This window comes from Schistocerca americana, chromosome 2 (genome assembly GCF_021461395.2).
Source record: "Schistocerca americana isolate TAMUIC-IGC-003095 chromosome 2, iqSchAmer2.1, whole genome shotgun sequence".
In the NCBI taxonomy this organism is placed as follows: Eukaryota; Metazoa; Arthropoda; class Insecta; order Orthoptera; family Acrididae; genus Schistocerca; species Schistocerca americana.
Window position 1 is genome coordinate 789,852,742 of NC_060120.1, and position 15,143 is coordinate 789,867,884.

At 38.1% G+C, this 15,143-nt stretch overlaps 1 protein-coding gene across 1 annotated transcript in view; it reads right to left on the reverse strand.

The window, feature by feature from the left end:
* Window positions 1-15,143, reverse strand: part of LOC124594435 (protein split ends-like) — a 364,635-nt gene that overhangs the window by 13,667 nt on the left and 335,825 nt on the right. Inside the window, exon 20 of the mRNA XM_047132811.1 lies at window positions 8,644-8,844. Coding sequence (XP_046988767.1) covers window positions 8,644-8,844 — 201 coding nt within the window. The remainder of the gene's footprint in view (window positions 1-8,643; window positions 8,845-15,143) is intronic.

Below are 15,143 nucleotides of genomic sequence, written 5' to 3' on the forward strand. Positions count from 1 at the left end.
TAACAGTAAAGAATGTTCGTAAAAGGCTCATTGACTGTTTTTCTGCGAATAGTCTCAACCTCAATTTTAAAAAGATGCAATATATTTAGGGGTACCACACCTTCGATAAGTCTAACATATGATGAGGAAATAATACATAGGATGGAAACTTCAAAATTCTTAGGAATCCATATTGATGATAATTTAAACTGGAAGAAACACGTTTCGGAACTCCTAAAACAACTTAGTTCAGCCACTTTTGTATTTAGAATTATTGCAAATCTTGTGGAGGGACAAATCAGCAAGCTGACATATTTTGCATATTTTCATTCAATAATGTTCTGGGGTAACTCATCTTTAAGAACAGAAGTTTTCAATGCTCAAAAACCTGGTGTATGAGTAATATGTGGTCCACACCCATTATCTTGTGGACAACTGTTTAAGGAGTTGGTATTCGGACCATTTCTTCGTAATTCTCTTGTGATGTTTGTTTTAAATAATCCACTGCTGTTCAAAAGGAACAATGATGTACATAATTACAATACCAGAATGAAGAATAACATTCATTACTCCACATTAAGGTAGTCTTCAGCAACAAAAGGAGTGCACAATGCTGCAACTAAAATTTTTGATACCTTACTCAGTGATACAAAATATCTGACATAATAAAGTAAAATTTGAAAACAAACAGCAAAAGTTTCTCCTTGACAGCTCCTTCTAATCCGCAGAAGAATTTCCATTACTGTAAATGTGAACGGCAGTGGGTAGGAATTAAATATATTTTGTTGTTGCATTGTGTAGCTGAAATCATCCCGAATAGTTACAGCTTGTCATGTCTTTCATACAACGCCCAGTGTCAACAGAAAGTGTTGGTTTGTTTCTCATTACAAACAAAATTATTTTTAAATTGGAATTTTACGTGCCCATTCGACAGAGTGCTCCCAAATTAGCTAGTCCAATATTCATTTTATTGGTATGTATTAACAGGAACAATAAAACATGAAGAATAAGCAGCATCCACGGCAACGTAGTAGTGCTGCATGCTTGTTGGTAACAGTCAGCACTGGCCAGGGCAGTGGTGTCGCTGCTAGAGTACTGGTTATACTTCGCACTTAACTGTCCCCGTCACTATGTATCAATAAAACAAATATTGCACTAGACTAATCTGGGACTGCTCTATCAAATGGGCATGTAAAATCTCATTTTAAAAATCATTTTGTTTGTACAGGGACAGAAACTGTCTCTTTCCGTCGACACTCGGTATCATATGAAAGACGTGACGAGCACTATTTGTTAAGGCTGACTTCAACTATCCAATGCAAAACCAAAATTGCAAATATCTGCTGAAACACGATAGAAAATGCACCTGACGACTCTTGGGAGACGCACCCATTACATAACTAACTTTACAAATGCTCAGCAAGTTGCCACATTTAAAAATTTGTGATGTGCATGTAAAATGACTCGTTCGCCATTACAATTTATTGTGCAAGTGATCCACGTAACCTGAAATTAACTAAGTAACGAACATGACCTAGAAGTCATCAGCGGAAATCCTTAGTGCAAGTGGTGATGAATAGAAAAAACTATGTTTTTTATATCATTAGTTTCAGAAGATACTTGTATAACAGGGATCAACCAAATGAGGCGGCGCATCTGTTAACCCTTTCACGAGCTATGGAGGATATACTTCCTACTATATGTATCTCTTTACAGCATTTAAAGGAATATGTGTTACCACTTCTGTATGCTCCTGGTATCTAGTGGCAGTCTGCTGCACCAGCTGTAGTTTCTGTTTGTTATGAAATATAGCCTTCAGGACTGTGGGAAGCATATATCCCATCAAATAAAGGTGGTTTAATAGTTTTTTTGGAAATATGGTTGCCACCAAACTAGTTCCTGGAAGGGGCTTGAGAAGTAAACTTACCACAAAATTAATCTGTCATGTGGTACTTGGGAAGCATGTTTACCACCAACTAAGGGTATCCCAAACCTTTTAAGAATATGTCTTATCACCTCTGTCTACACCTGACATCTTGTAGTAGCACATTGCATCAGGTGCATGAAGACTGCTACAATCAGTTTCTGTTTGTCATGGGATCACTACTGTTGTCTGAACACATTGCTTTGCTTGTACAATATACATTATTGTGATCTGTATCAACTCATACTTTTAATGCATGAGAAAGTTTATACGACTGTTTCCACATTGTGGTACGTAAACTTTAATATCGAATTTTTAAACAAAGTAAAAGAAAACTTAAAATAAAAACAGAAAACACTGTTCATTATTTTTTTACATATAATGGCAACACACAACAGCTCACAAAAGGGAAGAGGGAAATCCATTTACCAACCATAGCTTTAATACCTCAAAAAGATGTCTTGGTGATGTATGTACCACCATAGTTTTTGGTCTTAAATCACAAAAATAAAATTCTCAAAAATAATCAGTTGATCACAATTCTAATAGGATAGCAAAATCATTATTTTCGGTAAGACAAAAATGCACCCGTGAACGGTTATGGTATTGACCTGATAAAGGGATCACTCTGGCCAGCTATATTGATTTTGGTTTGCTGTGGTTTTCTCATGTTACTTCAGGCAAATGCTGGGATGGTTCATTCATTAGGCCCACAGCCAACCACATGTCCTACCTTTACAGTGCATACTTAGGTATTCTGTGTGTATCTCAATTCTGAGCTATAGGTTTCTCTTTTATTACCATCACAACTTTTATGTTGTTGTGAGGTGATTCTCGGATGAATTTCTTTCTTGTCACTTAGATTATTCTTTGCCATCTGACAAATGAAATACATCTCTCATCATGTGTGGCAGAGAAACCACATAGTTAAAATAAGACCCTGTCAGTTCTATTTCCTCTTCCCTGAATCCTGAGCACTACATTTAGCTGACTGTATGACTAAGCTTTTCCAGAATTCGTCATATGAAAAATACAGGGACATCAAAAGTACTGCTGCCGAGGTCAGCATTTTTGTGTTGTTTAGTAGAGTATATAACGGTAGTCTTACATTTATAGGAGTCGTCCTATATTTAGAGATAAAGATTTGGCTACTGAGGTAAGTGTAGATTTGTTTTGAAGAATTCAGAAGAGCATGGTTTGGCAAATGATACTCTTGTCCCATCAGGATCAAAATTTCCCAATACACTGAAGTACTTGATACAGTATAGATGTTGCTTGAAAAATCACGACACTGACTCATGCGGCACTCGTGCAAGAAATATACAAGAAATCATGAACTTGCCACTACAACATTCTATTTCTCTTAATAAAATTTGACAATTTCATGAAACACAGGAGAAAATAGCATAAAATTCTATCATCTTACAAATTTTTGTTGTATCTGAACAGGTGTAAGATGGCTATTTTTTGATGATGTTAATGGATGTGTTAACATTTGTAAAAGAAAGTGATAAGAACAGTAGTCAGAGAAACGTTTTAGTCAACAGTATCTGTTTCTCTGATGGCAGCACTATGAAATTATAGAATCTTTGACAGTCAGTAGTGGATAACTGTGGCGTGCAGCAGGTGGGGTTTCGTTGAGTGTACAGTTTAATTCATGGAAGCGCTTTTAGAACTATGTGAGTTGCAGATCTATTACAATGAGGAGTGATGACTCAGAACAATGGTTGGATAGCATACGGACATAAAAAAGGCTTTGAAATGAAGAACAAGGTATTATTTGATGTGGTAAAAAGTTTATTTTCATTTTTGTAGACTTGTATTGTTGGTCCACTTCACCACAGTCCAGTTTTGGATAATTATTCTACTGATTGACCTTCTGAGTTAACTTCCTGTACCATGGAAATTATTAGAGTAAATGAACTTTCATATTAGAGTCTATTGTTTTCTTTGATAAGTTCCTTCCTAACTGATATTTTGGAACTTAAATGTTGAGTCATATGTTTCATTGGCATTCTGTATCAAGATTATGAACCCAACTTACCTGGACCAACTGTATTTAGTTTTCAGCAGTACTTTTTTTAGCTGTTGTGGAGTCTTGCTGTGTTGCTGTTTCTGCCGGTACTTTATTGTGCAGGTGAGTTTCATAATACGTGACTGTTTCGTTTTCTTTGCAGAAGTAGGTCCTGTCAGTTTCTTTATTTTACAAGGGCCCTATTTCAGAGCAGAAATTTTCTGTGTGTTTCAGGTTACATTCTTATACAGGCCAACATTACAATTAGTTGTTGTTTCTTTTTAACATAGTTAAGTTTTTGCATACAGTTCACATTGACAAGTCCACTGAGAGTGAAATTATTGGTTTGCTTATTTATTTGCTCATGAATGAGATCGGTTTTCAAGCACACAGGATTCTTTTCAGTTTCATGTGAGTGGTGTGGCTTTAGGCTCAGTAACACATTTAGTTAGTCAGTCCACACTCCCGGGATTGTATTTACAATAAAATACACACCATTAAAGTCTACTCACACATGGTTGCAATAAACATTCCCATACATGTATGGATACTGTCAGTGCTGTTTTTCTGGGGGAACGCTGGGGGAAGCGTACCCCTAAACTTTTTCATTGACAAAGTAATTTTTTTTACGATGTTGAGAACTCAGAAGAGTGCCAAAGATTTATTTCACGGATGTAAACTTTTTATTTCATATTTTTCGTGTTTGTAATTGCAATATGAATTATACCAGTGCAGTTTTTGGTGGGAAAAGCGATGTCATTGACTGTTTCAAGCATTTCGAAGCAGCAACAACCATTCTCGACAACTGAATTGCTGGCAGTCAGTTCGACAAGCATGTAGTTGGTTGGTTGTGTTGGGGGAGGAGACCAGACAGCGTGGTCATCGGTCTCATCGGATTAGGGAAGGATGGGGAAGGAAGTCGGCCGCGCCCTTTCAGAGGAACCATCCCGGCATTTGCCTGGAGTGATTTAGGGAAATCACGGAAAACCTAAATCAGGATGGCCGGACGCGGGATTGAACCAAGCATGTAGTGCCCTCGCCTGCTAATTGTGGGCGACGGTAGTGTTAAACGGATACGCATGCACTCAAATGCCGAGCTACCGATAAATGTCTCTACGGTCCCGCTATCGTGATGGTGTTGATGACGCTATGGCTAAAAGCAGACAGGTGGTACCCCATGCTTCAGTTATAAGTAATTTTCGCTGCATTATATCCAATGTCTGAGTACCCTCAAACTTTTTTTTTAGAAAAAAAGCACTGGATACTGTATACAAAAAATGGTGCATTTTAAGTAAAGGTGCCATTCTAAAATGGGAATGCTGTCCTACAAAAAACATTAGTTGATTCAGAATTATTTGGTTATGAGGGACTGAAATGATTTACTAAGTGAGTTGCAAACGAGAAATTCATCAGCTGTTCACATATTAGAATACAGGGTAAAAACATTTCCAGCTTTTAATCAGCTTAAGTACACGATGATGACATCCACTTGAAACAAGAAGGAAAATTAATCCTGAATGAAATGTCTAACAAAGGAAATACATCATATTACACTGACTGTAACTTATCATGAGAATAAATTACAGCGGCAAGACCTGTCAAGGAGATACTACCAGTACCAACAGACGTCACTGTAGTCAGATTCACAAACAACGGCAGTTCGCACAGGTCACGGAACTGACAGGTATTGCATTGTTGCTGGTTCCAAGTGACAGTTATGGTACATGCTTAATGTAAGCATGTATCCTGCAAATAATGTCTCTCACTTGCTTTTTTAGAATTTTGTTGCTTACTACCACCATCAGCCATGACAACTCACAACAAATGGAATAAAAGTTCATTAAATAACTCACTACGATCATATTTAATGCTCACATTGGGTACGACATCACAGCAGAGCGCTAGAACACTACTGAAAGCTCATTGGCTGTTGGAGAATACCTGACTTAGGGGCACAAAACAAGCCTAAACTTGACCGCCATCATTTGTGACTCCAATTATAGATCGCAGAATGATCGTTAGTTTGAGAATGGGTATGAATTGTAAATGTCATTTTTATTTACGTATTAGTTGGTGTTGTGCATATCACCTGCACATTAGCAAGTATTTCAGTCAGTTTTTCCCAGTTGATCAAGCTCAGCACTGTGGCAGGGTTCGAAGGGGAACAGAGACACCAGTTTTGCTGACAGCTAGGATGGTTGTCGTGAGGGGAAGCAATGAGTGAGCAGCAAATTTTGTATGTTACCAAGAAGATTGTACTGACTATAAAATTGGACAAATAGTCACCAATAGTATTCATTTCTGCAGGAGACAGAAAAAGTCTAGATAGGGGTCTCTGGCATACTTACATGTTTCCTGCTGCAATGTTGTCAATGCTTGCCATGCTGTATGATCGGAAGAAAAGGGGGCTGTGTCAGCTGGTTGTACACAGAAAATGAGGGAGCGGTGGGCAGGTGATATGTTCGGAAGCAAGAGACATTAACATCCTCACATCAGAACAGGAAAGAAATGCAATACACACTCAGAAAAACAGCTATGTTCTCAGGTCCCACCGTAACAATAATCTCAGAAATAGCAACATATTTGGAAGAAACAGCCAAATATTTGTGAGAATGAAGATATAAATTTCACAGCTGTGATACTAGGACGACGACGACGACGATTTGAAATATTGATACTACAGTGTTTAAGGAAAAAAAGTAGAAAAGAAAACATTTGGAAAAATTAATGTAAGCCATTTCTTTTTGTTTATTTTATTTCTCCTTGTATTACCAAAATGCAGACAACCAATAAGTGATGTGTTTAGAATAAGTATAATGTTAACTTTTTGGTAGATACTTTATGTCAATAAAATAGTCTGTAATTTTGATCAGTCAGAATATGTTAAAAATAATTTTTTCTCGAGGAGCCTCTTAAAAAAAGGGGGGGGGGGGTTTGTCTTACATTTAAAGTCATTTTATATATGTGTAAGTACAGTACTTTGTTTATGAAGTTTATTCGTACTAACATGTTAGAAATATGAAATTTCAGACAAAAGAATTTCAAAAATTATACATAGAATGTAATATAAAAGATATGTCTGCATACACTAATGTAAATGGGACTCATTATCTTAGAGGGAGGTAACAGAAAATGGTTCAGTCATCAAAATGGACAACTAGAAGGTACATTACCTCATGACCACACAAACATGTTGAAAGACACCCCAACATGGTGATAGCTGTCAATCCACTACTCATACAGAGCACTGTCGTAACTACAATTATGTCCAGTAACACAAATACCTTTTCAGTGCTAAATGAGCATCTTAATTGCTTTGATAGAATTTCTTTCAGCACTTGGAGGAAAACACACACATTAAAAACTGAAATACAAAATATTTATGTTCCGCAATAATATTTATTATATATTTCATTGTAAATTGGCTCTTTAGACTAAAACTGAACAGATTAGTTCACAGAATATCAGTGAGAGATTACAGCTTTATTTCCAAAGACATGTAACCATTTTACAACTATATATCTATACAGAAAACACAAGCATATTTGAGCCACATAAAGAAAATATGAGCAAATAAACCTCACTGTACTCGCACATTATTTAAGTACAATGTAATACAAGGTTTATTTGTTCATATCTTCTTTGTGTATTTCAATATGCTTACTTTTTTTTTTATAGATGTATAGTTGTGATGCTTTAAAACTCATAATATCTATGTCTAATGACCTGTTTTCATTTGATTCTCAGAAGAAAAATACATGTTGCTGACAAATTTTCTTCTTCAGCTAGCAGACGGGAAAGCTTCATTTTTTGTTCAAGAAGATAAATACCTATCAACAATGTAAATGCAGACTAAACAGATGATCGGTTTTATTAGCCCAGTGAATTTGCTTAGCACTGTAAATCTTTCAAATTCTGTACGATTTCAAATAGTAAAATTCCTTCTCTTTTTCCCTTCCCCACTACAGTATCCAAAGCATAGCCCCACTACAGTATCCAAAGCATAGACGGAAAGCTCGAGATCCTTCTCTAAAAGAATAAGTTTCACAATATAGAAGTATTACCAGAAACAAGTAACAAGGGCTGAATGATGCCTCCAATCTTCGTCTTGAATAGGAACTGTCACGATAAAATTAGGGAGACTAGAGCATGAGCAGTGACATGCAAGCAGGCAGTTAATCAAGTTCTTTCATTCCATTTGCGAATGGGAACAGGAAATGGAATGACTACTAGAAATAGTACAAAGTATCCTTCAACATGAGCATTACAATGGATTGTGAGGTACACACGTGAGTGTAAATTAGAACTAAAGACAGAACTTCAAAGAAAGCGTTCGGAAGATAAAACAAAAATTACAGGTATTAATAATTTTAAAAAAGTCATTTACTTACGCGCAGCGCGCGCGGCACACACACACACACACACACACACACACACACACACACCTTCAGTGTTTTCTATTTATTTTCAGGTGTTTCCATTTATCTAAACTGATTTTTTTCCCTCCTAGCTCTCTTTCTCTCTTAAGTGTACAAGGATAAATTAACTGTTCATGAGAGACTGCAGTTGTGCTTCTCTGACCAGGTTAGCACAGTCTCTTCTTTGTTGCTTCTTTTTAAATTCTATTGTTCTATAGAAATATAATAGTAGTTAATTAATTTCATAAAGGCTGTATGACAATTATGCATGGGGGGCAACAGTATTATGTGAATTAAGAAAGGCATACCTGCATTTTTCTGGCTACACCCTCCACTTGCGTCTGTTCCAGTCGCATACGCTGAGCTATCCTGAGAGGTGGTGTGCTGCCATCTGAATTGCATGGAAGGGAGTCTCGTGCAACATGTGGATTTCCAAACACAAAGTGCATCTGGACTGCTGCTTGGTCGTTTTTCAGAGCAAGAAGCCCTTGCCACATTACAGGGTAGCGCTGTAAAATAAATTTTAAATAATGTGTGGGCTATTAAAAAGAGCATTACATATTACAAACATTATTCCATAGGTTTATACAGCAGCTGCACGTCACAGTATTTACCATGTAATGGTGAGTGTGCTGTAAAGATACAGTCAGTTTCCTCCATGGCTCTGCTGTTCTTATCAATGTAGCAAGAAATAAATAAATAAATTTACAATATACTCATTTCTACAAAATAAAACCTCCTCCACCTACGATTATGATAATATTTGTGGTAGAAGGCTTTTATACAGAACTCATCTACACAAATTATTGCAAATTATCACATAATCAACAAAGTTAAGACCCCTTTATGTTCAAGCATGAAACACACATTTTTAAATTATTGCAAATTATCACATAATCAACAAAGTTAAGACCCCTTTATGTTCAAGCATGAAACACACATTTTTGTAGCACAATAGTCAAAAGAAGTTCAAGTGCACTCAGGGGAACGAAAGACCAAGACTCTGCAAATGAAAATGTTTTAAATTTGAAAGGGAAAAAAAAGTAATCTCTTGAATATTGCAGGATTGAAGAAATTTTTAAAGATATGCATTCCAACTGATACAGTATGGAGGAGTAAATATACTGTATATAACATTTACCACTGAATTCTCTCCTGCACTTGACTATTGGTGCCGGTCCCCCCCCCCCCCCCCCCCCCCCCCCCCCCCCCCCCCCCCCCCCCCCCCCCCCCCCCCCAAACTTTTTTCCCTTTCCACAGCATTAGCTATACACCTTTCTCGGCTTTCCTCTCACTACAATGCAGATGCCAGTTCCAAAGCATCAAGTAGAGGTCTGCATCTGATGTTCACACTCGCTCAAATTGTTAAGTGCATGTAGTTCTGTCAAAGTTCAACAGATGTCAGCGTAATTACTTTGGGTGTGCGGAGCTACTGCTTTTCACTTCCGTCATGTTCACACATTCACAAGTATTTTGCATGTTTAGTAATCAATGTAATGAACTTCTACCATAATGGCAATTCTCTTCAGGAGGTAAAAAAGAAAGAAGGAAAGGGTAAATATGGGTTCTGCAGTTATTTTAGAACACATCTGGAAACAGTCAAGTGTTTTTTGTTGTTGACATGACAATAGTTTATAACAGGACTACACAGTGTACAGCCTATGCGGTGTGTTTCAAAATAGCCCTTTTAATGTTTTGCCTTGTAAAGGGTACTGCAATTTAAAACAATTCAGTTCTTTGTTGGCCAAGACAGTGATAATTTTCATCATTTTGGTCCTGTCAACCTGGGTTCGTAAATTAAATTAGCAAACTTTTCATTATCCGCTGCATAGAACAGATAGAGTGTACGACTTGGTTCTAAAATCCCAGTAACATGTATATGCACATAATCATATTACTGATTTGCTTTCAGCACTTCCATTTTATGCTCTTTCTGGGATTGTTGACATGATGCCATGCAACTCTGGGCAACTGAAAGGTGTTAGACTGAGCATTCAGTGTACGTGCACCCTAATTACCACATCACAACTCAGTTGCCTGCAGCACAATCTCACAGCCCATGAACGTGATACTAAAGAGTGTGTGTGTGTGTGTGTGTGTGTGTGTGTGTGTGTGTGTGTGTGTGTGTGTGTGTGTGTGTGTTGGGGGGGGGGGGGGGGGACTTTGATTCAAAATATCCTCAATGCGAAAAATTGTCAAAGCAATGTTTGAGAGATATTTTTCTCAGTGACTGATAAGGAAGGATATCATGTTGGCTATGTTTACTTTAGCAGGTGCTGTGATCTCCAGTCTTACGGATCCACTACAGCCCATCTGATGGCACGACACAGCTTCAGTTTTGACACATTACCAGTTTCAACGGAAGACTATGCAACAAAAATGTGCTTTGAAATGTGTGCCACGAATCTTTGTCCATTTACTTTAATATCAGATGAAGCATTTCAATCTCTACATCAGGAGCTCGTATATATTGATCAGAATCTGGACATCTCCATCATTCTGTCTCACCCTACAACAGTGGCACAAAACTCTGGAAGACCAGTCAATGAAATATGGGTGAGTATGAGGCCCAGTATTGTCCTGACTATAGACATGAATGTATATATGCATATAGTGAATTTGCGGACTGATCTGTATCGGAAGAGGTGTTACATACCTGTCATTGCACATATTGTTGATCAAGACTGGACATTGCAAAACATGGTACTGGCAACAACACACTATTCAGAGAAGAAGAAATCTATGGAAATTTTCAGGAGCCATATTAGGGACCCCCCCCCCCCCCCCATGAACCATGGACCTTGCCATTGGTGGGGAGGCTTGCGTGCCTCAACGATACAGATAGCCCTACCGTAGGTGCAACCACAACGGAGGGGTATCTGTTGAGAGGCCAGACAAACATGTGGTTCCTGAAGAGGGGCAGCAGCCTTTTCAGTAGTTGCAGAGGCAACAGTCTGGATGATTGACTGATCTGGCCTTGCAACACTAACCAAAATGGCCTTGCTGTTCTGGTACTGCGAACGGGTGAAAGCAAGGGGAAACTACAGCCGTAATTTTTCCCGAGGGCATGCAGCTTTACTGTATGATTAAATGATGATGGCGTCCTCTTGGGTAAAATATTCCGGAGGTAAAATAGTCCCCCATTCGGATCTCAGGGCGGGGACTACTCAGGAGGACGTTGTTATCAGGAGAAAGAAAACTGGCATTCTACGGATTGGAGCGTGGAATATCAGATCCCTTAATCGGGCAGGTAGGTTAGAAAATTTAAAAAGGGAAATGGATAGGTTAAAGTTAGATATAGTGAGAATTAGTGAAGTTCGGTGGCAGGAGGAACAAGACTTCTGGTCAGGTGAATACAGGGTTATAAATACAAAATCAAATAGGGGTAATGCAGGAGTAGGTTTAATAATGAATAAAAAAATAGGTGTACGGGTAAGCTACTACAAACAGCATAGTAAATTATCGTAGCCAAGATCGATACGAAGCCCACGCATACTACACTAGTAAAAGTTTATATGCCAACTAGCTCTGCAGATGACGAAGAAACTGATGAAATGTATGATGAGATAAAAGAAATTATTCAGGTAGTGAAGGGAGACAAAAATTTAATAGTCATTGGTGACTGGAATTCGTCAGTAGGAAAAGGGAGAGAAAGAAACATAGTAGGTAAATATGGATTGGGGCTAAGAAATGAAAGAGGAAGCCGCCTGGTAGAATTTTGCACAGAGCATAATTTAATCATAGCTAATACTTGGTTTAAGAATCATGAAAGACGGTTGTATACACGGAAGAACCCTGGAGATACTAAAAGGTATCAGATAGATTACATAATGGTAAGACAGAGATTTAGGAACCAGGTTTTAAATTGTAAGACATCTCCAGGGGCAGATGAGGACTCTGACCACAATCTATTGGTTATGAACTGTAGATTAAAACTGAAGAAACTGCAAAAAGGTGGAAATTTAAGGAAATGGGAGCTGGATAAACTGACTAAACCAGAGGTTGTACATTTTCAGGGAGAGCATAAGGGAACAATTGACAGGAATGGGGGAAAGAAATACAGTAGAAGAAGAATGGGTAGCTTTGAGGGATGAAATAGTGAAGGCAGCAGAGGATCAAATAGATAAAAAGACGAGGGCTAGTAGAAACTCTTGGGTAACAGAAGAAATATTGAATTTAATTGATGAAAGGAGGAAGTATAAACATGCAGTAAATGAAGCAGGCAAAAAGGAATACAAACATCTCAAAAATGATATCGACAGGAAGTGCAAAATGGCTAAGCAGGGATGGCTAGAGGACAAATGTAAGGATGTAGAGGCTTGTCTCACTAGGGGTAAGATAGATACTGCCTACAGGAAAATTAAAGAGACCTTTGGAGAAAGGAGAACCACTTGCATGAATATCAAGAGCTTTGATGGAAACCCAGTTCTCAGCAAAGAAGGGAAAGCAGAAAGGTGAAAGGAGTATATAGAGGGCCTATACAAGGGCGATGTACTTGAGGACAATATTATGGAAATGAAGAGGATGTTGATAAAGATGAAATGAGAGATATGATACTGCGTGAAGAGTTTGACAGAGCACTGAAAGACCCGAGTCGAAACAAGGCCCCGGGAATAGACAACATTCCATTAGAACTACTGACGGCCTTTGGAGAGCCAATCATGACAAAACTCTACCATCTGGTGAGCAAGATGTATGAGACAGGCGAAATTCCCTCAGACTTCAAGAAGAATATAATAATCCCAATCCCAAAGAAACCAGGTGTTGACAGATGTGAAAATTACCGAACTATCAGTTTAATAAGCCACAGCTGCAAAATACTAACACGAATTCTTTACAGACGAATGGAAAAACTGATAGAAGCTGACCTTGGGGAAGATCAGTTTGGATTCCGTAGAAATGTTGGAACACATGAGGCAATTCTGACCCTACGACTTATCTTAGAAGAAAGATTAAGGAAAGGCAAACCTACGTTTCTAGCATTTGTAGACTTAGAGAAAGCTTTTGACAATGTTGATTGTAATACTCTCTTTCAAATTCTAAAGGTGGCAGGGGTAAAATACAGAGAGTGAAAGGCTATTTACAATTTGTACAGAAACCAGATGGCAGTTACAAGAGTCGAGGGGCATGAAAGGGAAGCAGTGGTTCAGAAGGGAGTGCGACAGGGTTGTAGCCTCTCCCCGATGTTATTCAATCTGTATATTGAGCAAGCAATAAAGGGAACAAAAGAAAAGTTCGGAGTGGGTATTAAAATCCATGGAGAAGAAATAAAAACTTTGAGGTTTGCCGATGACATTGTAATTCTGTCAGAGACAGCGAAGGACTTGGAAGCGCAGTTGAACGGAATGGACAGTGCCTTGAAAGGAGGGTAGAAGATGAACATCAACAAAAGCAAAACGAGGATAATGGAATGTAGTCGAATTAAATCGGGTGATGCTGAGGGAATTAGATTAGGAAATGAGACACTTAAAGTAGTAAAGGAGTTTTGCTATTTGGGGAGCAAAATAACTGATGATGGTCGAAGTAGAGAGGATATAAAATGTAGACTGGCAATGGCAAGGAAAGCGTTTCTGAAGAAGAAAAATTTGTTAACATGAGTATGTTTGGAAGTGAAACGTGGACGATAAATAGCTTAGACAAGAAGAGAATAGAACCTTTCGAAATGTGGTGCTACAGAAGAATGCTGAAGATTAGATGGGTTGATCACATAACTAATGAGGAGGTATTGAATAGAATTGGGGAGAAGAGGAGCTTGTGGCACAACTTGACTAGAAGGGATCGGTTGGTAGGACATGTTCTGAGACATCAAGGGATCACCAATTTAGTATTGGAGGGCAGCGTGGAGGGTAAAAATCATAGAGGGAGACCAAGAGATGAATACACTAAGCAGATTCAGAAGGATGTAGGCTGCAGTGGGTACTGGGAGATGAAGAAGCTTGCACATGATAGAGTAGCATGGAGAGCTGCATCAAACCAGTCTCAGGACTGAAGACCACAACGACAACATTGGGGAAACATTAATTACAGTCCTTAATACAGGCTGCATATCAAGCATGTGTAAATTATGTTTATCTGCAAAAGTCAGTTTCTATGTCACTGGTATTTGGCAGTTAGGTACAACTGTTGTATTACCTTATGTTTACAGTAGGTACTAAAAGGACTGAAAGAACTTTTGTCTCCATCTCAAGGGGAAGAAAGTAGAAATATGGGCATTGCACGAAGAAACATGTCTATGGCCACTCGTCTGACCTAAAAGTTATGTCCATAGCTGATAAGACAAGATACCAATGTGTGAAGCATACAACAAATGAATGACCACCTACATACTCTAACAAAAGATCTTGCCAAGAACCTGAGAAAATTGTAGTCCTAAATAAAATTGCTAAGCAGGTCAGATGCTTCAATCCAGCCATTCGTTAACCAGCCCTGTGCGGCAATAGAAGACTGCAAAAAGGTGATTTCGTCTCAGATCAAACAGGTCAGGAGTGAATCTGTCACATAACTATTTCAAAGTTTGCTGAAAAAAAAAAAAAAAAAATGTTGAAAGCTCTACATGATACCTCTCCAAACATACAATATTTTGATTTTCTGATGATTTGTTAAAACACTACAGACCTCTCTAAATGAGAGTATCTGTGAAAATGTCATAACAAATGGTAAAACTGAAAAATTGTAATAAAGAAACCAAAAGTGATACAGATCTGAATTTATTTTCAATATATACTTCTTCCCAATACCATGAGACATGATTAATGCACACACACTTCTGAGCTTCTTTTCATATTTTTTTGGAAAAATAAACAATAAA